The sequence below is a fragment of the Eretmochelys imbricata genome, chromosome 23 (assembly GCF_965152235.1).
Source record: "Eretmochelys imbricata isolate rEreImb1 chromosome 23, rEreImb1.hap1, whole genome shotgun sequence".
In the NCBI taxonomy this organism is placed as follows: domain Eukaryota; kingdom Metazoa; phylum Chordata; order Testudines; family Cheloniidae; genus Eretmochelys; species Eretmochelys imbricata.
The window spans coordinates 3,159,068-3,183,309 of record NC_135594.1 but is presented as its reverse complement, the minus strand read 5'-3'; the positions used below and the strand labels follow the sequence as shown (position 1 = coordinate 3,183,309).

At 61.2% G+C, this 24,242-nt stretch overlaps 1 protein-coding gene across 1 annotated transcript; it reads left to right on the top strand.

The window, feature by feature from the left end:
* Positions 1–895: 895 nt before the first annotated feature.
* On the top strand, positions 896–21,762 carry RINL (Ras and Rab interactor like). Its single transcript, XM_077840164.1, is given in 13 exon segments — positions 896–939; positions 5,096–5,249; positions 7,075–7,240; positions 8,094–8,211; positions 11,737–11,809; positions 12,524–12,612; positions 13,038–13,397; positions 13,853–14,479; positions 15,910–16,064; positions 16,066–16,225; positions 16,847–16,975; positions 17,421–17,584; positions 20,538–21,762. Coding segments are annotated over 12 exon segments (2,421 nt in total). The 5' UTR covers positions 896–939; positions 5,096–5,187; the 3' UTR covers positions 20,856–21,762.
* Positions 21,763–24,242: the final 2,480 nt, after the last annotated feature.

Sequence of the window (24,242 nt, the reverse complement as noted above, 5' to 3'; positions counted from 1 at the left end):
ATAAAGAGTTGTCACAGCCTACCCTGGGGTGGTGTCATCTCTGTGCATCCTAGAGGGGACGGGGGGGGCCAGTGTTAGGCAGTGGCTTATGAGTGAGACCCGGGTTCAATTCCCATCTCTGCTGTAGACTTCCTGTGTGGCTGTGGCCACAGGAAGTGGCCCTGAGTCTGCTCCCTGCCTGTTTCCCCATCTGTGAAAGGGGGATGGTAAAGCTGCCCTGCCTCACAGGAAGGATAAGTCCGTTAAAGAGAGTGAGGCTGGTTGAGATCTGGTAATGACAAGCGGTAGAGAAGAAATAGAAGCGCCGGTGTGACTGGGAGCGGATTTAGCCGAGATCAGAATCCGAGTTTCCTTCCCCTTGTGGCACTCGACCTGCTGGCAGCAGTGCAGACAGGCTGCAGGATCAGGGCCCGAGTCAGAGGTTACACGCTGGCAGGCAAGACCATGGCCCTCTGCGCTTGGTGTGTGTCACTTTAGGAGGACAGCTCTGTATTTCTATCCCCGTTCCACAGATGGGGAAATTGAGGCACGCAGAGAGCGGGAGGAGTGACTGGCCCCAGGCCAAAGAGAGATTCAGTGGCACGCTTAAGATGAGAACCCAGAAGTCTCAGCTCCCACCCTCCCCTGCTGTAACCACTAAACCCCACTCTCCTCCCAGAGCTGGGGCAAGCGCCAACTGCCCTGCCTCTCCTCCGCCCAGGATGCCAATGCTGGAGCAGGCCGGGCGAGCTCCTGTCAGAGGCAGCAGGTCCAGGCGAGCGGCCGGGTTACGAAACCCCTTTGACTCCAAGACCGGAACAGACGCAAACCAAACAGCCTCCCGGCTCGGCCCGCAGGGAGGGGCCGGGGGCTGTGGCGTCCCTTCCCAGCCACGCAGGGACAGAGCGGGCGTCAAAATGGCTCCAGTGCCCCTGGCTGAGCTGTGGAGGGAGGGAGCAGGTACGTGCTGGGCCGGGGACCAACCTGAGCCGCAGAAGGGAAGTAAAGCTGTTATCGGCAGATAGGGGCTAGTGGTTAGAACCGAGGACGGGGCGGGGAGGCAGGACCCCTGGGTTCTGCACCTGGCTCTGAGAGGGCGATGGGGGTCAGGACCCCTGGGTTCCCTGCCTGGTTCTGGGAGGGTGATGGGGGTCAGGACTGCTGGGTTCTTCCCCTGGCTTTGGGAGTGGGGATGAGGTCTATGGGTTGGAGCAGGGCTGGAGCTGGGAGCCAGGACTCCTGGGTTCTGCCCCCAGCTCTGGGAGGTCGGGGGGGGGGGCTATGGGTTGGAGCAGGGCTGGAGCTGGGAGCCAGGACTCCTGGGTTCTGCCCCCAGCTCTGGGGGGTGAGCGGGGGGGGGCTATGGGTTGGAGCAGACCTCAGACACTCCAAGTCTAGCTGACCGTGGTATTAACCGTCTGGCTTTTGTGAGCATCTGCAGTGGTCAGACCGGGGTGGGGGAGCTCTGCTTTACTTCTGAGCCATCCCTTCCTGCTGCTTGGAAGGAAGACCCCACCCCACTGCACCCCCAGCCCCACTTACTGCCTCGGCCTCGCCTAGTGAGCTGATCTCACCCTGCGTCAGCTGCTGCACAGATGGCTGCCCCTAAGACAGGCCGAATTCCCTGCTGCGGGGCAGCTGTGATTTGCAGCTCTGCCTTTCCCTGGCTGTCCCCGGTGCCCAGCTTTGCCCCCTGCCTGGGTAACCGAGCGATTCCCCCTGGTGGAGGTGACGGGGAAGGACCACTCCCCCCTGCTGGGATAGTCCTAGGAGTGGGCGGGGGGGGGGAGCGGTTCCCGCTCTTCACCCACGGCCCGGCCCGCGGCCGGAGGCCCGTGGCGTTTTTAGCTGGGGATGCAAAGCGGCTACGTGCTTTCCTGTCGCAGGCCGAGGGTGGGAGGAGACGGAAAGTTACAGAGATGCTGAGCGAGGGGAGAACGCGCAGGAGCACTGGGGGCTGGGGGGAGGGTTTGGATCAGCTGGGCCAAAGAGCCCAGTGCGGGCAGACAGCCGGGATACCAGGCTAGATGGGCCCATGGCTCTGATGTGGGGCGGGGGGGAAGGGCAGCGATGGAAGGTCTGGGGGAATTGCTCCAGGAGCTCCTTCCATCCCCGCCACCCCCAGTCCTCCACCCCGCACAGGCCCCCGCTCTCGAGCACAAGAACCAGCACGCCCCGGGCCGGCCCCCACCTGAGCTGCGCTGCGTAGATCTGAGCTCAGATAAAGGAGGCGCGGGAGGAAATACCCTGTGCGGGCCTCTTGGGCTGGGCCCCTTCTCCCAGCATCCCTGCAGGGCTCTGCACCTGTCGGTACGGCCCCGGGCTCCCTGCCGCGTGCCCCCCCCAGCCCTGCCGGTGCCCCTCACTCCCGACCCGCAGCCCCCTGCCAGCCCAGCCCTGCCGGTGCCCCTCACTCCCGACCCGCAGCCCCCTGCCAGCCCAGCCCCAGGCTCCCACCACCCCAGCCTTGCCAGTGCCCCTCGCTCCCGACCCAGAGCCCCCTGCCAGCCCAGCCCTGCCGGTGCCCCTCACTCCCGACCCACAGCCCCCTGCCAGCCCAGCCCCGGGCTCCCGCCCCCCCAGCCTTGCCGGTGCCCCTCACTCCCGACCCGCAGCCCCCTGCCAGCCCAGCCCTGCCGGTGCCCCTCACTCCCGACCCACAGCCCCCTGCCAGCCCAGCCCCGGGCTCCCGCCCCCCCAGCCTTGCCGGTGCCCCTCACTCCCGACCCAGAGCCCCCTGCCAGCCCAGCCCCGGGCTCCCGCCCCCCCAGCCTTGCCGGTGCCCCTCACTCCCGACCCACAGCTCCCTGCCAGCCCAGCCCCGGGCTCCCGCCCCTCCAGCCTTGCCGGTGCCCCTCACTCCCGACCCACAGCCCCCTGCCAGCCCAGCCCCGGGCTCCCGCCCCCCCAGCCTTGCCGGTGCCCCTCACTCCCGACCCGCAGCCCCCTGCCAGCCCAGCCCCGGGCTCCCGCCCCCCTCAGCCTTGCCGGTGCCCCTCACTCCCGACCCGCAGCCCCCTGCCAGCCCAGCCCAGGACCCATCCTGAGCTATGGATGGCGATGAACCTGGCCCCTTTGCCTCCGCTGTCCTGGGGGGAGTCGCCTGAGGGCACCCATCCGAGTCACTGGCGCTCCCGGGTCCCAGCGGGCATCAGAAGTGTGACACCCCAACGCACTGGTCCCTCCCCCTCCTCTCTCTCCTTCACACCGTGCCCCGTGGCCTTTCCCCTCCGCCCGGCACGGCCCAGAGACCACGTGAAGGCTGCCGGAGGTATAACAACCACAGCCCTGGTATCGCAGCCTTCACTCCTTCGTCATCGCCTTCCCACTCACCCTCGTCCTCGCCAGAGATCTCCCTGCCGCCACTTCTTCCTCCCCAGGTAAGAGCCCCCTGGCTTTGCTGCTTTCTTCCTTCCCTGGCTTGCTCCCGGCAAAGGGCCTGGACCGGGGAGATCTGGGTGAAGGGGGGCGGATTGGGCTGGGGCCCAGGGGCAAGAGGGCCTGATTCGCAGCCCACTGGACTCCCAGTTGCTCCGCTGAGCCCTCGGGCATCGGAGAGAAGCTGAAGTATCTCCAGCCCGTTCTGTCGGGTGTCTACCAGCCGGCAGGGCCCTTCATCCAAGGTACAGCCCGCCGCAGCAACACACAGCCCAATCTGTGGGGTCAGACACCTGTCAGCTCCCTCCGTATGGTTCAGGCTAAGAGGCAGCGTGGCCCAGGGGGCTGGGATTAAGGAGAGCTAGGTTCTGGCCTCCGCTCTGCTGCGTGACCCCCAGCAAGTTGTTGCTCCATGCCTCGGTTTCCCCTCCCACCCTTTGTCCATTGAGCGTGGAAGCTCTTTGGGTCAAGGGGATATCTCTCGCCCTGGGTCTGTGCAGAAGCCAATGCAATGGGACTGTGATCTCGGTCGGGGTCTGGGCAGCGCCCGGCCCGACGGGGCCCCGGTCTCGGTCGGGGTCTGGGCAGCGCCCGGCCCGACGGGGCCCCGGTCTCGGTCGGGGTCTGGGCAGCGCCCGGCCCAACGGGGCCCTGGTCTTGGTCTGGGGCCTTTTGATGCTACCATAATACGCTTTTTAAATTACAAACCAATTTGTGAGCCCAATCTTACGTACACCCCCAGAGTCTCTCTGGGCTCCCGCTTGCAGGGGTGGCGATGCTGGAACATGCCCAGATGCTAGAGAGAGCAGAGGACCTGAAATGCGGGTTGCCATTACCCAGTGACTAAGCCTGGGGATGATTCCACCTCCCCCGATGACACGCTGGGCGGATTGAAACCAGCGCTGGGTTTGTTTTGAAGACTGGCGGCCCTGTTTGGAAATATGGGCTTGCAGGTGGGAGGGGAGGGGGGTGTTAAACCCAGTGGGGCTCCTGGGCCCTGATCCAAGCACCCGTCGGAAAGGCTCCCTCGGGCTCGGCTGGGGGGCAAGCGCCCCGGAACTAGGCCCATGGAGGGGTCAGGAGGGGGCCGTTAACCCTCTCCAAGCGCTCTTTAGAGATTGATGCGCCAAGGGGGATGCCAGGGAGTTTCAGCGGAGAAGGTGGCTCTCAGGGATACACGGGCCATGGAGCCAGGACTCAGCTGGGGTCCTGTCCAAGGCAAGGCTGAGGGGCATTGGCTCTGTGTCGGGGGGAGCTTCCGCTCCAACGACCAACAAAGGACTCCGGTCTCCAGAGACGTCCATCCCCTATTTGATGTTTGTGCCTCAAGGCCCATGGCACCCCAGGAAGAGCTACTGAGGTGCTCCCAGGCTGAATAGCCAATGCCTGGGACCGGAGAGGGTCAGGCTGGGTCCGATCCTACGAGCCCGTTATCCCGCCCGTGGGCCGTGGTGGAGCCACAAGGAATCGCTGTCCTCCGGAAGCAGGAGACGTGCGTTGAGGAGAAGCGCCCCGCAGCGATGTACCCCAACACAGCTCGCACACCCGCTGTGTCTCCCTTGTTAACCAGGAGACAGGCTCCTGCTGGGACCGCTGCGCTGTGCAGAGACACGTAGAGGCTGAAGGGGGTAATGGGAGTGACAGTAACACTGCAGCAGGCAGGGGGGCAACACCCCCCTCACAATGGCCCCCCCCCCCCCCCCGTTACAAAGTTGTCTCCTGCTTGCTCCCCTTGCAGAGGGATCTGGCGCCTAAATGCATCCTGGGACACGGGTTTCTGAGCAAGCCGCCTCTGCTGATGGGTTAGTTACAGCTGCCGGGCTATAAAGGATGCCTCACTTGTCTGCTGAAGAAGATGTCGATCCTTCGGGGGCTGGGAACAATGATAGCAGGTAAGCAAACTTGAGGCGGGACTGAGTCTGTATCCAGCCAAGCTTCAGGCAGTGCGTGTGCAACCACTGCCCTCTGCTGGATGGCACCTGGGCTGCTCCTGCGTGTCATATGCCCTGTACTGCCCCCAGTCAATGGGGATTCGCCTTTAACTCGAGAGTCAGGGGGGTTTGAGCCCTTGGGGCAAAGGGAACTGGGTTCTAGCCCCCTTGGTGGGAGGGATGGTGGATTGGTCAGCCCCTGTGTGGGGTTGTGCGAAGCTTTGCAGCTTGTCCCAGTCCTCGCTCTGCTGTCCAGGACATCCAATGGCAAAACTTTTCCTTTGGGGGCCCCAAGAAAGGGTGTGGATGGGGACAGTGAGGCCAGGGCCAGACAGGGGGTGGATGGGGGAAACTGAGGCCCAGGGGCAGTGCCACGGATATGTTCCCTTCCTGGAGGAAACGGTCATTCGTGGTTCTGCTTTTCCCCCATGCACAAGTCTGGGTGCTTCCCAGGTTGAGCTGGGAGTGGGTTTGATGGGATTTCAAGGTTTATGGGTATGCAGGGTCTGGGGGGCAGGGAGGAGAGGTGTAGGCTGGAGTGCAAGGGGTGGCGTGTGTGTGGACCCCCCTTCCTTTTCAGGGAGCCCTTTGAACACATGTTCAGACCATTGCAAGTTTCTACCTCCCCCCTTGGCTTCGGGGAGCCCCCCAGGGCAGGGCCTTCACCTCCCCCAGCCCCTAGAGGCCTGGAAATCAGCCAAGGGGGTTGGGGGAAAGAGACCCTGGCTGTGTGGCTTTTTCAGCTGTTACAAAGGGTGTGTGGGTGGAGGGAGCCAGCCCATGGCGGAGCTGAGTTCCTTCCCCAGTGGGGTTGGGTAGGCGTCACTCGCAGGAGGACAGGGAGTTTTGTGCACATCTGTCCGTCCCACACGCAGCTTGGCGCCAGGAGAAGCAATTCTCTGTAGCGTCTGGATCCGTTTGGCAACATTTCGGATCCAAGTTGGGGGCAGAGCAGCCCTGGGAAAGGGGGCGACGCTGCACAGAACCCCCCCACCAACCAAGTTTGCCCCCGCATGATGCCAGGACCTGGACTGATCCCTCTTAGGTTGGGGGGATCCTGTTATCCTAGGAGCTGCACCAACCCCCCTGGCCAAGATTGGGGCCCTCATTGTGCTGGGCACTGCACAGACCCTTCTCAACAAAGATCAGGATCCCCCTGTCATGCCAGGTGCAGCAGTACCCCCTCCCCTCCCCCCCTGCCAGATATCAGGGGTCCCCCATTGTGCCCAGCCCTGCACAGACGCATAGTAAGAGACAGTTCCTGCCCCCAATGAGTTTGCCATCTAACTAGACAAAGGAGAAGGGGCGTGACACCCATTTACAAGTGGGGAAACTGAGGCACAGCAGGATGCCGTGACTCACCCAGGGAGCTGGGGATTGACCCAACATGCCCTGAGTCCCATCCAGCGCCTTCAATGCTAGACGCGTGTGTATTTGAAGCTACGGCCTAGTGGTTGCTAAGATGCTTAGGCACAGATATGGGTGCAGAGAGGTCTGTGCCTTGGGCAGAGGGGTAGAGAACCACCCTCCCTCCCCCTGCTCTGAGGAGCTGTGGGGCTGGGCTGGGACCTCCTGCCACCAGCTAGAACCCAGGCATCCGGGACATCCAGCCACGGCTTTTCATGCCCCGCTAAATTCAACTCCACGAGCAGGAGCCGGGACAGCGCTGCCGCATCGGCCAATGGGAGGCTAGCCAGAGGCTCTGCCACGCCCTCTCATTGGTTGGACGCACCCCCAAGGCGTGGCTGATGCCCACCCACAGAGCCTCTCGTGTGTTTGTACGCAGCCTCCAGCGTCCGCTGCAGAATGGCAAGTGCCAGGCCCCGGCGGGAGACCAGCCCTCGCCCCCCCTGACGATCCTGGACAGGCTCCTGCTGACCCAGGGGCTCTGGCAGCTGCTCAGCCTGGGCCCGGAGCAAGCCACGGAGCTGCTGAGGATGCAGCCGCCTGGGGTAAGTGGCTGGCCAGTGAGGCAGGCAGTGGGTGTGGGACCATGCAGGGCTATAAGGGGTGGCCGGGTGGAGCTCTAAGGTGGGCAGGGCAGTAAGAAGGTGGGCGGGGGTGGAGCTGTAAGGTGGGCGGGGCCGTAAGGTGGGCGGGGGTGGAGCTGTAAGGTGGGCGGGGCCGTAAGGTGGGCGGGGGTGGGGCTGTAAGGTGGGCGGGGCCGTAAGGTGGGCGGGGGTGGGGCTGTAAGGTGGGCGGGGCCGTAAGGTGGGCGGGGTGGAGCTGTAAGGTGGGCGGGGCCGTAAGGTGGGCAGGGGTGGAGCTGTAAGGTGGGCGGGGCCGTAAGGTGGGCAGGGGTGGAGCTGTAAGGTGGGCGGGGCCGTAAGGTGGGCGGGGGTGGAGCTCTAAGGTGGGCGGGGCAGTAAGAAGGTGGCTGGGTGGAGCTGTAAGGTGGGCGGGGCCGTAAGGTGGGCGGGGGTGGAGCTGTAAGGTGGGCGGGGCCGTAAGGTATGCAGGGGTGAAGCTGGAAGGTGGGCGGGGCTGTAAGGAGGCGGCTGGGGGGCTAGGGGCTACACCGTCCCCTTTTCCTCCCTCCGGTCCAGGGGAGGGCTGGCATTGGGGTGGCTAACGCCCTGGGGCTGCCATTAGCACCGTTCCTGTCGGGCAGGGGTCAGACTGGGAACTGCAGGCTTCGGGGACAAACCAAGGCCCTGTGGGGCATGGAGAGAGCCAGACTGCCCCCCCACCCCCGTCTCCACTTGGGACCCCCCAAACCAGCCTCCAGAGGCAGGCCCTGGGGCCCTCACCCAGACCCGCCAGCCGGCTCCCTTCCAAACCTGCCGAACTCTCTCCCCTCCCCAGACGTTCCTGGTGACCGGCGCGGGGAGCGGGGAGCTCAAGGTGCTGTCGGTGCAGAGCAGCGGAGAGGGGTGCCACGCCGGAGCCGTCTGCCGTTTCCACATCAAGGAGGGCGGCTCGGGTAGGTCGGGGCAGCGGCTGGGCTCATTGCAGAGGGGTCAGCCGGCGCCCCAGCCCCCGGGAGCCACCTGTCTGGGCTCACGCAGCACATCAGCAGAGCCAGGGATGGAACCCAGGAGTCCTGATGCCCAGCCCCCTGCTCTGACCAGTAGACCCCGCTCCCCTCCCAGAGCTGGCGGTAGAACCCAGGAGTCCAGACATCAGTTTTTCATGCTCTAACCTCTAGTCCTCACTGCCTCGACAACAGCTGGATGATACAACCAGCCCATAAAGTTCTGAGGTCGGTGATGTCGTTTCCTCCTGCTGAACAAGAAAAGGGAAGGGCCTCAAGCTATCAACTTGAGCAAAAGCCTGGAGGGGGAAGGATCTGATGCCATGCCGGGGACCCCCGGGAGGGGCTAGACCCACCCACCCCCCCCAGGACGCAGCCGGCTGCTCCCAATAGCAATCTTGCTCTGGGTTTCAGCACCAGCCTCTGAGCTTCGCCCCTGCCCCAGCTCATGCTTCCTTGGTGAGGTATGTGGGGCAGGAAAGGGCAGCTCCCAGCTAGGGAGGAGTTCAGTCGAGTGATTAGAGCAAGGGGGCTGGGAGCCAGGACTCCTGGGTTCTCTCCCCAGCTCTGGGAGGGGAGTGGGGTCTAGTGGTTAGAGCAGGGGGGGCTGGGAGCCAGGACTATTGGGTTCTATCCCTGGTGCTGGGAGGGGAGTGAGGTCTAGTGGTTAGACCAGGGAGTGGGCTGGGAGTCAGGACTCCTGGCCCTCTTTCTCCTAACTCACTATGTAGCCTTGAGCAACTCTGTTCCCCTCTCTGTGCCTCAGTTTCCCCCCTTTAAGACATCTTAGTGGGGAGGTTAAATCATCTCCATTTTTAGGATAGATGGCGTAAACTGAGGCACAGGAAGATGACAGCTCTTGGCCCAAGGTCAGACGGAGGGCGGAAGGGAGGGGATTGAACCCAGGACTCCTGGATTCCCATTCCCAGCCAGGAACTCCTTTTCCTCCATCAACCCCTTTCCTTCTTCCTAGTGAAGGAGCCGAGGATGGATGGAACCCAGGTGTCTGAGCTCCCTGTCCCGTGCTCCTGCCAGGTTTCTCTCCAAGGTGCATCTGGCTTGGCAGCCCAGGGGGGGTTGCAGGTTGTGGACAGATCCTCGTGGCTGGGGGTGTTGGAAGGGTGGGGGGCTGTGATGGGGTGAGGAGGCAGCTGCCGGAGGTGGAGAAGGGGCAGAGCTTAGCTTGGTGCAGAGCTGGCTGGGGGGAAACTGAGACACGGAGTGATGGCAAGTCTGGGCCCAAGGTCAAGCAGGTGGATAGAATAATCCCTCCCCCCCACCCCGGACTCCTGGGTTCTATCCCCAGCCAGAAACTCCATCAGCCCCAGGGTCAGTGATGTGAAGGCCCCAGCCGTGCCCACACCCCCACCCTGCGCTGGCATCAGGGCAGCCTGTCGTAGCTTCCTCCTTGCTTCTGGGAAGAACCGGGGCGGCTTATCTCTGCTGATCTCTGCTGCAGACGTGTTGTGTGCCTGGGGCGGGGGGGGCGATGGGGTTACTCAGGGCAGTCCTGAAGGGAACAGATCGCGGTACGGCCACCCTGGAGCCAGCCAGGGCCTCGGTCTTGCCCCTGAGGGGTCAGTGCAGACCAGAGCTGGGAGAGTCAGGAAATAGCCCAGGCTTGTACCTGATTTAAATGAGTGCCGGACAGTGCCAGATAGTGGTCAGAGCAGGGTGGGGGCTGGGAGCCAGAACTCCTGGGTTCTCTCCCCAGCTCTGGGAAGGGAATGGCGTCTAGTGGTTAGAGCAGGGAGGTGGCTGGGTGTCAGGAGTCCTGGGCTCTCTTCCCAGCTCAGGGAGGGGAGTGGGGTCTAGTGCAGAGGTTCTCAAACTGTGGTCCGTGGACCACCAGTGGTCCGTGAACTCCATTCAGGCGGTCCATGGATAGTTCCCTATAAGGACTGCCCTGGGCCCCTATTCCCTGGGCGGCCGCACACGAGAGAATGACGGACCACCCACCGAATTAGTGGAGCAGCACAGACGCACATGTAAGGTGAGGTGGTGGCCTTGGGGAGGATAGAGGGTAGGTTGGAGGGAGCAGTGGGGTGAGAAGAGGGGGTGGGGGGAATTTGGGACATGCAAGGCTGCAGCGGCCAGAGAAAGAGGCAACTTTCCCCAGCTCCAGGGCTGCGGCTGCCTGGAAGAGACCCTCCCCCCTTCCCAGCCCCAGCTCGGGGGCTGCCGCGGCAGGGGAGAGAGGGTGAGACACCCCCCCGCCTCCTTCCCAGCCCCAGCTCGGGGGCTGCCACGGCAGGGGAGAGAGGGTGAGACACCCCCCCGCTCCTTCCCAGCCCCAGCTCGGGGGCTGCCGCGGCAGGGGAGAGAGGGTGAGACACCCCCCCCCGCCTCCTTCCCAGCCCCAACTCGGGGGCTGCCGCGGCAGGGGAGAGAGGGTGAGACACCCCCCCGCCTCCTTCCCAGCCCCAGCTCGGGGGCTGCCGCGGCAGGGGAGAGAGGGTGAGACACCCCCCCGCCTCCTTCCCAGCCCCAGCTCGGGGGCTGCCGCGGCAGGGGAGAGAGGGTGAGACACCCCCCCCGCCTCCTTCCCAGCCCCAGCTCGGGGGCTGCCGCAGCAGGGGAGAGAGGGTGAGACACCCCCCCCGCCTCCTTCCCAGCCCCAGCTCGGGGGCTGCCGCGGCAGGGGAGAGAGGGTGAGACACCCCCCCGCCTCCTTCCCAGCCCCAGCTCGCATTAGAAAGGTAAAACTACTGATATGAAAATATGAGTCGTGGGCTTTTATTTGTAGAACAAAAATAGTTAGTTATTATTAAGGTTTTTTTTAGTAGTAGTGCTTTTATCCAAAGCGTGTTGCAATAGTTAGCTAAAGGTACAAACAACATTTGGAAAGATCATTAAGTGGTCCGCCGAGACCTTCAGGTTTTTCAAGTGGTCCGTGGGGAAAAAAAAAAGTTTGAGAACCACTGTCTAGTGGTTAGAGTGGGGAGGTGGCTGGGTGTCAGGACTCTTGGGTTCTTTCCCCAGCTCTGGGAAGGGAGTGGGGTCTAGTGAGTAGAGCAGGAGGCTGGGAGCCAGGACTCCTGGGTTCCTTTCCTGCTCTGCCATGGACTCTCTGCGTCACCTTGTTTCTTCATTTCTTGGAGCCTCTGAGTCCCCATCGGGGACATGGGATCGGGGAGGGTTTCTGGCAGTCTGGTGCTGTGGGGAGCACAGACTGGGGAGGGGGGGTCTGGCACTGGAGGCCCTGTCCCTCAGATCCACCCACACATACACACACTCAACCTTTGGAACCGGCCTGGCCTGGGACGTGCCCCCCCCCCCGCCCCCCCCCCCAGAACAAGCCACTTCTTAAGAGCTCAAGAGAATCTCCCGACTGAGGAAAACTTCCAGCCAGCTTCTACTACTGGGCAAGCCCCCTGCAACCCCCCAGCCCTCCCCTTCTCCACCGCCCCCAGCACCTAGGCTGCACTGGGGCCCCGCTCTGTCTCTCAGACCCCGTCTCTCTCTCTCTTCCAGCTGTTTCCCTGGAAGGGTCCCAACTGCGTTTCCTGGGGCTCCTGGAACTGGTCGCCTTCCTCTCCGTGAGCAGGTGAGCGGGGCTGGGTCAGGGGTGGGAACGTGCTGGTGACACTTTCCCTGAGTCTCCGCTCTCCTGTCTCCAGGGCTAGGCCTTTGCCTCTGTCAGTTATGGGCTGGGAGCCAGGACTCCTGGGTTCTACCCCAGCTCTGGGAAGGGAGTGGTGTCTAGTGGTTAGAGCAGGGCGGGACTGGGAGCCAGGACTCCTGGGTGCTATCCCAGCTCTGGGAGGGGAGTGGGGTCTAGTGGTTACAGAAGGGAGTCTGGGAGCCAGGACTCCTGATTCCCCATCCCACTCCCTTTTAAAGACCCAATAACCTGCCCCCACCCCACTCGTCAGGTGAAAAGCCCCCTCGCAGAGGGGATGTGAGTGTGTGATGGGGGCGCCCTTCAGGGGTGGGGGCATTCCCCGACCCCTAGCCCAGCATTCCGGGAAGTGCAATTTATGGGTGCTTGCCTGGGTTTGAGGAAGCTGCGAGGGTGGGGGCAGGGTGGCCACGGTGACTTCCTCCTGCAGCCACCCAGCGTGGGGCATGCCCCTCCCCTGCAGCACCCCTGCTTCTTCCACTCCAGGGCCCTGGCCAGTGCGGGCGTCTGGTGCGGGGGGCTGGATGGTGCCAGGAGGGCAGGATCCTGGCCAGTGCGGGCATCGGGAGGGTCCTTCCTGCACTGCCCCTTCTCCCTACAGCCCTCCGCTAACTGGCTCCTGGTCTCTCTTGCTTGCAGGGATGTGCTGCCCCTCCCGCTGCGGCTCCCGGCCGCCTTGCAACACCTCAGCAGGGCCGAGCTGAACAGCTGTGCGGCCCTGGGCATGAGTGAGTGCTTCGCCCGCGGGCGATTTCACCCCCAGCCAGGGCCTCTGCGAGGAAGCCAGACACCCTCACTCGGGGGCGAGGGAGGAATGGGGTCAGGTCGCCTCGTGGGTAAAGAGGCACTCAATGTCCGACCTCTGTATGCAGCCGGATGAGAGAACCCAGGAATCCTGGCTCCCAGCCCCCCCTGCTCTAACCACTGGACCCCACTCCTCTTCCAGAGCTGGGGATAGAACCCAGGAGTCCTGGTTCCCAGCCCTCCCCACCCCACCCGACTTTAACTAGTAAGCCCCAGAGCATGACAGCGAGGCAGGAACGGTACCTGTGTCCTACCCTCAGCACACAGCGCTGACCCCCCCCACCCCCAAGCTGGGTTACATCTGCCCAGGCATTCATGTCTGTCTCCTGCTGCCCGTTGTCCCCAGCAGGGTTCTGGAGTCCTCCCTTTAAGGCGTCGGCCACAGGCGAGGAGGAGGAAGAGACCATGGGGTCCAGCCCCGAGTCCCCCAACCCCCCGGAGATGAGCGGCCCGGCCTGCTGCATCCGGGTGACGTCGGAGGACGGGGCGCTCTGCATCATCAACCCTCTCTTCCTGTCGGAGCACAGCAGCGAGGGCTGGCTCCCCGCTGGGGTGCCGCCCCCGTTCCACCTGCCTGAGAGAGGGGGCACCATCCGGCTGAAAAACGGGCAGGGCCCCGGCCTGTTGGACAAGCTGCCGGCGCCCGCCGACGCCGAGATGGGCCAGTTGGGAGCCCCGGAGCCCGGGAAGGAGTGGGAGCCGGGCAAAGGTAAGCGCCGGTGGCCTACCAGTTCGGGGGTGGAGGTGTTGGGATCGGGCTTGGGGGGCGAGTGTGTGCTGGGACTCAATGGCGTTGGGGCGTCTGTGTAACACGCCCACCCTGGCTAAGCCTTCATGCCTAGGCCGCTCCCTTTCTCCTCTCCCACAGGGGTCGTCCCCCACCCCCCAAATTGCAGGCTCCTGGGGGGCGGAATTGCCCTGCACTCAGGATCAGGGGAAGGGAGGGGGTGTAAATTCCTCACCCCAGAGCCCCTAGCGGCCAGCTAGACACGAAGGAGTTGCTCCCTTTTGCGGCGAGCCTTGTAGTAGGTTGTTATCCTGATAACGCTCCGGGGCAGGGGGGGGGGCTGCGTGGGGCAACAGGCGCGAGCCGCGCTCTAGGGGGCTGCCACTGGGTGAGCGAGACGCCAGCCCCTCAGCGCTCCCCCCCCGTCCACCCCCCAGCAGGCGATGCCCCACCGGCCTCGGTGAAACGGAAACTGCTACTACGCCGTCCGGCCTGGAATATGTCGGAAGACCAGGTGTCCCCGCCGCCGACCGAGAGGCAGGAGGGCCCGGCCTCCCCGCACCGGGTCTCTTGGATCGAGGGGGCCTTGGACGCCCCCTGGGCGCTGAAGAAGTCCCACTCGGAGTCCTCGCTGCTGGGCCCCCGGGACAGCCTGCTCCTGCCGCCCATCCCCGAGCTGGACTCGCTGTCGGTCAGCAGCGTGGAAGAGGAGCCCGACGCCCACCCGGCCACGCCCCGCAAGAAGCACCAGCCAGCCGCGCTGCCGGGCCGGGTCCTGCACCGGCTGTCGGCCGTGGGCAGCGCCCTGACCAGCTTCCTCTCGGCCGAGCGCCGGCTGGCCAAGCGGGTCCAGGAGCTGACGCAGGAGCCGGCCTCCTACGTCGGGGGCCTGGTGCAGAACTTCGTGGGGCACGTGCTGCGGGGCGGGGCAGCCCGGCACCCCACCAGCACCGACCTACTGCAGGAGATCCGCCAGATGATCAGCAGCCTCAAGGGTTACCTGTGCGAGAGCTCGGAGCTGCAGGATGCCTGGGAGTACGGGGACCTCGAGGACGTGGACCTGGGTACGGGGCGGGGGGCGTCCGCTGGCTATGGGGGACTCAAAGGGATGAGGGGCGTCAGCTGGGAACTGGGCATTGGGCTCAAGGGGGTAGGGTTGTCTGTGAGCTGGGGGAGGGGAGGCATCTGGGAGCTGGGTTTTGGGTTCAAGATGTGGGGGGCAGTGGCTGGGGGCTGGGTATGGGGGGGCAGTAGGATGGGGGCGGCTGGGTATGGGGGGGGGGCGGCAGGATGGGGGTGGGCTGGGGGCTGGGTACGGGATACAGAAGAAGACAGACGTCCTCCCCCATGTGAGGAATTCTCAAGGCGGTGAGGGAGGTGGGGGGCTGGCTCAGTGGATCCCACCTTAAGGTCACCGCTTTGGTCCAGCTTAAGGCCCGTCATTTACCACCCCCAGTCATTTACCACCCCCCCACATGCTTCCATCCCTGGGGTGGGGGTGAGACGCGCTGGGGCTGGGGGGCAAGTTGCCCAGACTCCCCCCGATCTTGGGGCGGGGGCAGGGTTGGCTCAGGCAATTGGTGAGGGGAAAGGCCCCTGACTCAATTTCCCCTGCCCCCCCGAGATGGAGCCTGTCACGGGTAAGCTAGTAGCGGGGGACCCCCCCCCCCGCCCCGGGGTTATAAATAGCCCCTCCAGGAAGAGAAGCGCTGTCTGTAAATGCAGCCGGAAAGGCCACTGTGGTCAAACCGCCCCCCAACCCACTGCAGCATCCGCCCTGGCTCCGGGGTGTCAGTGAACGCCTGTGCAGGAAGCTGGGGGGTGACTGGGGGGGGCCAGAGGAGAGCTCTTAAAGGGGAACCGGGCCTGGCCCCTTGGTGCTGGGGGGGGGGGCCCAGAGGCTCCCCCCGCTCCTGGGGGAGGACAGCTTGGTGCCAGGCCCGGGGAGCCAGGCAGGGAAGGGGGGCGGCTCGGGCAGGGCAGTGGATAACGGGTACCAGCTCCACCAGGCGGGGCAGGGCGGGGTGCAGCGTTAGTGATGCTTTAAGGGAGAGAACAAAGTGCTCTGGGGTTGGAGTGTGTGGTATCGCACTCCCCTCCCCGAGCTGGGGAGAGAACCCAGGAGTCCTGGCTCCCAGCCCCCCCTGCTCTAACCACTCAACCCCACTCCCCTCCCCTAGCTGGGAGAGAACCCAGGAGTCCTGGCTCCCAGCCCCCCCTGCTCTAACCACTCAACCCCACTCCCCTCCCCTAGCTGGGAGAGAACCCAGGAGTCCTGGCTCCCAGCCCCCCCTGCTCTAACCACTGAACTCCCCTTCCCTCGTCACTTTTGCAGCTTCCTCTGCCCTCCAGGGCCCCAGCCCCAGTTGCCTCACCCAATGTAGCAGGCCCAATGGAGACGAGGTTCCTGATCCGGAGCCCCCGAGCTCTTGCCCTGTGCCAGACGCCCCCCGGCCTGACCCCCCTCTCTCCGTCCCCTTCCCCCCCCCCTCAGGCTCCGTAGTGGAGACAGCCCTGTACAAGTGCGTCCTGAAGCCGCTGCGGGACTGCATCTACGGCCAGCTCCTGGAGTTTCACAGCCGGGACGGGAGTCTGCAGAAGCTGCGCGACCACCAGCTGACCATGGGCCGCCAGAGCCTGGCGGAGCTGGGGGGTGACGGCCAACGTCCCAGACGCCCCGGCCCTCGAGCACATCCAGGCCAAGCTGGTCCAGATGCACCAGGCCTACTCGCCCAAGAAGAAGGAGGCCCAGCTGCTCAAGGCCTGCAAGCTGATCTACGAGGCCATGAACCACGGCACGGGTGGCAAGGGTAGGGGAGGCTGGCTGGGCGGGGGGGAGGCGGGGGCGGCACGAGGCTGCCAGGGAAACCTGCACCCAGGTCCCGGGGAACCCCCGCTACCGCATGGGACCCCACTTAGCTGCCTCCCAGCCCCCAAAGATGGCGTCCTACACCCTCCCTGAGACAGCCCTGTCTCCCCCTGCCCCTGTGAAGTGTTTCTGAGCTGCCATCTCTGCCCCCCGGCCTTGATGGGTCTCTGTTTCGGGGGGAGAGGGGGGGATTGTGTGGGGTACTGTGGACATCCCGTAACTTGGGGTATTGGGACTGGCCCCTGCGGGAGGTGGGCTCGAGCCCCTCCCCAGGGTATTGGGACTGGCTGCTGGGGACGGCGGGGAATCAAACCCTCCCCGCACCAGGGGTATTGGGACTGGCCCCGCAAGGGGTGGGATCGAGCCCACACACACACAGGGTATTGGGACTGGCCACTCCAGGGTGGATGGAATCAGTCTCCCCGCCCCCGCCCCCCACCCCCCTCCCCCCGTGGGTATTGGGACTTGCCCCTGCAGGGGGTGGGATCAAACCCTCCCAACCCCGGGGAATTGGGACTGGCCCCAAGGGGACCGTTCTCACCGCCTGCCTGTCTCTGCTCAGAGGTCTACGGGGCGGACGACTTCCTGCCTGTCCTGACCTACGTCCTGGTGAAGTGCGACATCGTCTCGGTGCAGCTGGACGTCGAGTACATGATGGAGCTGCTGGACCCCAGCCAGCTGCAGGGAGAAGGTCAGAGCCCTGACCCTGTCCTTCCCCCAGCCGGGCTGGGGACCCGCAGGGGTGAGCCTGCAGCCGGGCTGGCCGACCCGGTGGCTCATGGGGTGGGAAAGCGGGTGCTGAGCGTTTTCCCCCTCTCCCCGCTCGAACCATGCCCTGCTCAGCAGTGCCCGGGTGGCCCACACCCGCAGCCCCCCCCCGATGGCTCCTTGGCTGAGCTGAGCTGGTGGGGCCTCGCAGGGCTTAGGGGGGAAGCCGGCGCCACCCGGCTGCCTTGCAGCTCAGGACAGCGCGTGAGAAGCAAACAGGCCACGGAGACTGTAGGGGGGCAGGTCTCCCTTCACCGGCAGCAGTCCTAGTCCCTGTACCCTCTCTGCGCACCAGCCCTTAGCGGTGACGGGCATGCCCACGGGCCCCTGATGTCTGAGCCCCGCATTCCTCCCCACCCCTCCTGCAGGCGGCTACTACCTCACCACCTGGTTCGGGGCTCTTTACCACATCAGCAACTTCCAGTCGGCCATGGTGACCCGGCAAATCAGCGTAGAAGCGCAGGACTCCATCCATCAGTGGCAGCGTCGACGTACCATCCACCACAACCAACACAGCCGGTGCCGCTCCCCGGTAGGGTCGGCTGCTCTGGGAGGTCACGGCTCTAAGGGGAGGCTCAGGGGGCTGCTGGGTTCTCTACCTGCCTCTGGCGCCGTCTACTGATTACAACGGGGCGGGACAGGGAGCCAGGGTTCCTGGGTTCTTTGGCCCTGACGTGCTGGGTGACCTTTGGGGTCTGTCCCTTCGCCGCTCCGTGACTCAGTTTCCCCATCCGTGACAAATGGGATCGTCAGTTTATTCTGAGCAAGGACACGCAGCAGCGAACGAAAGCATGAATTCCCAGTCGCCTTGTAAACGTGTCAAATGCGTAGCGAGTAGGAAAAAAGACAGGAGGGAGAGCAAGCTGTGTGCAACAGGTGCACGAACTGGGAATCTGGGATGCCAATGAACCAATCCCAAAGTGCTTAATACTATGGGGAGGTGGGTTCTCAGTGTGTTGCAGAACATGTAGATAAGCTAGCTAATAGCTGTGCTCTCCGGATGGGTGGTGCCCCCTTCCTCAGGGGCTGATCAGCACCGCATGGTTCTGCTGCTTGCCCATAAACCGGAGTGACAAGTCCAGGGTCAAGCGTGCTAGTGACCCATATTTTGGAGAAGCCCCTTGGGCTGGAAGGACTAACAGGCTTCTGGGTGTTACAATGAGCTGTCGCGGATGTTTCTGCGGCATTCCTCTTCCCCCCTCCGCACGGAGATGGAATTGCTCCGCTGTGCGTGTGTCATAGACCCAACGCTAAAAGTGAAGGGAGATTCTCCTTCATCGCCAGTGCTTTTGGAACAGAGGGGTCTGAGCTTTAGCCTCTCCCGCCATCCCGTTTATATGAGCAACCCACGGAGAGGCAAGCCCCGAAGAGCTGAATTTGAGTGTAGCTACCAGCCATGTGTCTTCCCTTGCTTATATACACATAGCACCTAGAGGCCTCAGTTGAGATGGGGGGGCCCCATTGTGCCAGGTGCTGCACAGTCAGAGGCAGCTCCTGCTCCAAAGAGCTGACGCTCTAAATAGACATAAGAACATAACATAAGAACGGCCCTACTGGGTCAGATCAAGGGTCCATCTAGCCCAGTATCCTGTCCTCTGACAGTGGCCAGTGCCAGGTGCCCCAGAGGGAATGAACAGAACAGGGAATCATCGAGCGATCCATCCCCAGTCACCCATTCCCAGCTTCTGGCAAACAGAGGCTAGGGACACCATCCCTGCCCAGGGTATTGGGATTAGCCCTTAAACTGGCTAATCGCCATTGATGGACCTATCCTCCATGAATTTATCTAGCTCTTTTTTTAACCCTGTTATGGTCTTGGCCATCACAACATCCTCTAGCAAGGAGTTCCACAGGTTGACTGTGCGTTGTGTGAAGAAATACTTCCTTTTGTTTGTTTTAAACCTGGTGCCTATTAATTTCATTTGGTGACCCCTAGTTCTTGTGTTATGAGTAGTAAACAACACTTCCTTATTGACTTTCTCTACACCAGTCATGATTTTATAGACCTCAATCATATCCCCCCTTAGCCATCTCTTTTTCCAAGCTGAAAAGTCCCAGTCTTATTAATTTCTCCTCATACGTTCTATACCCCTAATCATTTTTGTTGCCCGTTTCTGAACCTTTTCCAATTCCAATATATCTTTTTTGAGATGGGGCGACCACATATGCGCAGTATTCAAGCTGTGGGCGTATACATATGGCAGTATACATATGTGGGCGTATACATATGGCAGTATTCAAGCTGTGGGCGTACCATGGATTTATATATAGGCAACATGATATTTTCTGTCCTATTCTCTCTCCCTTTCTTAATTATTCGCAACATTCTGTTGGCTTTTTCGACGGCCGCTGCACATTGAGTGGATGCTTTCAGAGAACTCTCCACACTGACTCCGAGATCTCTCTCTGGAGTGGTAACAGCTCATTTAGACCCCATCATTGTATATGTAGAGTTGGGATTACGCTTTCCAGCGTGTGTTACTTTGCATTTATCAACATTAAATTTCATCTGCCATTTTGTTGCCCAGTCCCCCAGTTTTGAGAGATCCTTTTGTAGGTCTTCGCACTCTGCCTGGGTCTTAACTATCTTCAGTAATTTTGTATCGTCTGCAAATTTTGCCACCTCACTGTTTACCCCTTGTCCCAGATCATTTATGAATACGTTGAACAGCATTTGTCCCAGTACAGACCCCTGGGGGACACCACTATTTATCTCTCTCCGTTCTGAAAACTGACCATTTATTCCTACCCTTTGTTTCCTATCTTTTAACCAGTTACCGATCCATGAGAGCACCTGCCCTCTTATCCCGTGGAAACTTACTTTGCGTAAGAGCCTTTGGAGAGGGACCTTGTCAAAAGCTTTCTGAAAATCTAAGTACACTGTGTCCACTGAATCGCCCTTGGTCACCTCTGGAGCCCTTTTTAAAAATTGCATCACATTAGCTACCCTCCAGTCGTCTGGTACAGAAGCAGATTTAAATGATCGGTTACAGACGACAGTTAGTAGTTCTGCAATTTCACATTTGAGTTCCTTCAGAACTCTTGGGTGATACCATCTGGTCCCAGTGGCTTATTGCTGTTTAATTTATCAGTTTGTTCCTCTCATGACACCTCAATCTGGGACAGTTCCTCAGATCTGTCACCTAAAAAGAATAGCTCAGGTTTGGGAATTTCCCTCACATCCTCAGCCGTGAAGACCGATGCAAAGAATTCATTTAGTTTCTCCGCAATGGCCTTATCATCCTTGTGTGCTCCTTTGCACCTCCCTCCTAGACAAAGGGTGGGAGGGGAAACTGAGGCACAAAGTGGGGACAGGACTTGTCCAAGATCACTCAGCAGGAATAGAGCCCAGATCTTGCGAGTTCCAGTCCAGTGCCCTACCCACTCTCTCTGTAATCTGATCTGTCTATGGTATGTACAGGGTGCCCATCACCATAGCCTCTGGACTGCTTGATTTATTATTCTTCCCCCTCTCCTTCTCTCAGGACATCCTCTACGTCTCCTTCCAAGAGCCCTTCGCGAACCAGAAGGCCATCCCCGTCCCCGCCCACATGACAGCGGCCTCAGTGTGTGTGGTCTGCGGCAAGAAATATGGCGTCCCCAACCCGGAGGCCTATGGTCTTTTCCTGGTGACGGACAGCACCTCCCGGCTCCTGGCGGAGGACAGCCAGCCCCAGCAGATCCGCTCAGCATCCCTCAAATCCCACAGCGCCTCCAGCTGCTTTGTTTACAAGCTGAAAAGAGAGGAGCAGGAAGCCCCATCTGAGGGCGACGGCCCGGCTCCTGCTCAGGAACCAATATAAGGCCGGGGGAGAGACGGTGCAAGCAGAGGCTGGCCGGATGGGAGCGTCCAGTCTGTGCAGCCAAAGCCCAGTGACCTCAGGACTGATGCCGGACTCTCCCCAGAGCCTCCCGGGTCCTAATATCTCGGGCCACCTGGGGAAAAAACAAACCCAAACTTCCCAAGGGTCGGAGCAAACGGGCGCTGGAGTGGCCAGCAGAAAGCGTGGAAGCCCCATTGACTTATAACTAGGAACGGCCAAAGCCCAGAGGAGCTGACCGGAGGGGACAATCCTGCTGGGGCGGACGGGGCGTCCCTCATCTCTGCAGGGCACAGCTTGGGGGAGTAGGTGTCCCAAGCTGGGACGGCCTTTCGCTGTCTTGGAATGCTACCAGCCTTGGGGCCGTGTTGGTCGTTTAGGCTCCCAGCTGCAGCCCAGGGCCGGGACGTGGATGGCTCGGGATGCTGCGGTCCGGAGCACAGGAACCGTTCTGCTCTAGCCAGCTGCCTGAGCAGGGGCGGGGTGGTCCCGTGCTGTACGGGTTTGGGAGGTTGCAGCCCAGTGGGAAAGGGGCAGGGGAAAACCAAGTCCAATTTCCTCTCCATGGCAGGACTGGCATATATTGCCCAAGGGGCACAGCGGTGGGGGAGCAGCTTGCCCTGATGTCCCTGCATCAGCTTCTGTCCCAAGGGCTGCACCAGACCTCCCCACACCCCAAATCCAGATGACTGTAACTAACCAGCCCTTTGGTTCCCCCCACAATTCGAGGCTGTTCAAATGTGCTGTGAGCTTTACCACTTCTCTCTAGGGCCAGGAACCCAACTCATGGGAATCCCTGCTTAAAGGGGAAGTGACCTTAAACTCCTCAACCTTCTGCCTACGTCAGGGACTATATATTTATATAACCTTCCCCCCTGTAAAGGGAGGACTTTTGCCCGCTTGGTTACTCTTTCTTTAAATAAAAAGAGAGAACCTCTGAAAATGCAAGACCTGGCAGACCGTGGGCGGGGGGTTTGTGGTTGCTGTTCGGTGTATTGCAGTACATAGGCAGGGTGAGGGACAGCCCCGGCCCCCAAGAGCTTAGGCCCAGCCCCTGGCAATGCAAATTAAGCATCCAAGTTCTTTTTGAGGAGCTGGGCCTAAATGGACAAAGGAGGGGAGGGGAAACTGAGGCACAAAATGGGGGAGTGACCAGCCAGGAATAGAACCCAAGCGTCCTGCCTCCCCGCACGCTGCCCTGCCTCGCCTCAATGAGTTTTTCTGCAGCTGAAATGCAGCCGCCCCTGGGGTGGAGCACAGCACTCCCATCATTTTCCATCCTCTTCTCTCTCCCTTTCTTAATGATTCCCAGCATCCTGTTGGCTTTTTCGACGGCCGCTGCACATTGAGTGGATTATCTCAGAGAACTCTCCGCAGTGACTCCAAGGTCTCTTTCTTGAGTGGTAACAGCTAATTTACACCCCATCATTTTATATGTATATGTCCATTTTAAGAGGACAGATGCATATAAATTAGCTGTCACCCCCTGTAACAGTTTATGGCAGCGGGCAGTTGCCTGCAGCTTGGCTGAGAGGGGGTAAGACAAGGGCCACAGTCACCTGGCATATGTTTTTGCACTGGGGCATTTCAGCGGGTCTCAGTGCAACAGCCTGCTGTCTTTTAGCCTCTTGCCTGCTCATCTTCCTCAGTGCTCTCCAAAGCTGGGCTACTTCTGTGCGGGGGGAGGCGCCCCTGGCAGTGTGTGCTGGCCCCAGTGCAATGCTAGGGGCCACTGCGCTGCAGGGAGCAAAGTGGGGGGCCCAGTAAGGGGCGCTCTCCATTCAGTCCCTGTGGCCTGCAGTTGCGGTGGGGGGCTGGTGCATGGAGTGGGGGAGGAGCTCACACCACTCTCCTGCCACAAGGCATGAATAGTGGGGAGCTCCTGGACTATAGCTTAATGCCCCCCCCACCCCTTAAAATGGACAGCTAGCCCGGGGCCCGGCCCCTCTGTCTCCTAACAGCCAATGGAAGCAATCCAAGGTTGGGCACCTCGATTGCTTTCAGGATCTGGGCCCAGGTCTGCTCTTCAGTGCCTGTCTGTCAGTGTGCTAGGCCTGAGTCATGGGGGCAGGGTGGGGCCTGTGGTTTGCTGGGTACCACCGGCAACTCCTGGGTTCTAAGCCCACCTCTGGGAGGGGAGTGGTGTCGGGGCGGAATTGAGTGTCAGGACTCCTGGGTTCTATTCTCAGCTCTGGCTCGGACCCTGTGTCCTGGGGTAAATACCTTCATTTCCCCATGCCTCACTTTTACCTTTCCATAAAATGGGAGAGATGCTGAGTAGCTCTAAGCAGGTGGTGGTGAGGTTTGATGTACTCCATTTGTAGACCCCTTGGAGGGTCTTAAAAGGATCTGGAAGAGGGGGAAAGTGTGTTTTAACTGTCTTCCCATGGCAGGAAGTTTTGTTTAAAATCGGGCACAAAACTGAGGTGTAGGATAAGAAACCCTTTCAAATCTATTGGGGATTATCTATCTATTTGTGACAGAATTTGTCTTTCACTATACACACAATCTATCTAGCTATCCACATACACCTCATCTATCTATCTATCTAGCCTCATTCACACCCTCTATCTAGCCATGTATCCACCCATCTACAGTGGCTACGGGAGAACAGCTCCGGCCCAGTAGCTGCACCCTGGGGAGCTGTAGTCTAGACCCTTCCTACGTCAACAGATTGTTTGTCCATCGCTGTAGCTCACCCATCTATCTCAGAGGCAGTAGCTAGGTGGATGGAAGAATTTTTTGGTTGACCTAACTGCATCTACAATGGCTATGAGGTCGACCGAACAACAAAATCTTCCACGGCCTAGTTACAAAACTCAGAGCCAATCTAATTTTTAGGTGTAGACGAGGCTTCACGTGGACAAGGTGAATGCCTGGCGTTAGACCAGTTCCTCGAAGAGGTGTGGAAAGGCTGCCAAGTCCTGGCCTGGGTCATCTCAGGTTAAGCCCTCTTGGGGATGGGCAGCTGGGCTAGCTGGCTGGTCTAATCTAGTTTCGCAATCTTCCAGTCCCTTATTAGTCACATTTATTTGTATCGCAGCCGCGCATAGGAGCCCGAGTCCTGGCCCAGGACCCAGCTGTGCCACCTAGCTATGGCCAAGCATCCCCCTCCAACCTGCCACCCTGCCTATCCCCTGCCTCTCTAACCTAGAGCCTGGTCTACATTTAAAAATTACACCAACCTCGCCATGGCGTTCAGGGCTGAGAAGAACATTGTCCCCTGAGCGCTGGGGAGAGAATCATAGGGATAGAAGCGACCACAAGGGTCACCCAATCTAGCGCCCTGGTGTAGACAGGACTCCGTCATCCGTCAACCTACTGCCTGCCTCTCAAAGAGGAGGATTAACTTCCAGCGCTGGAGGCTGC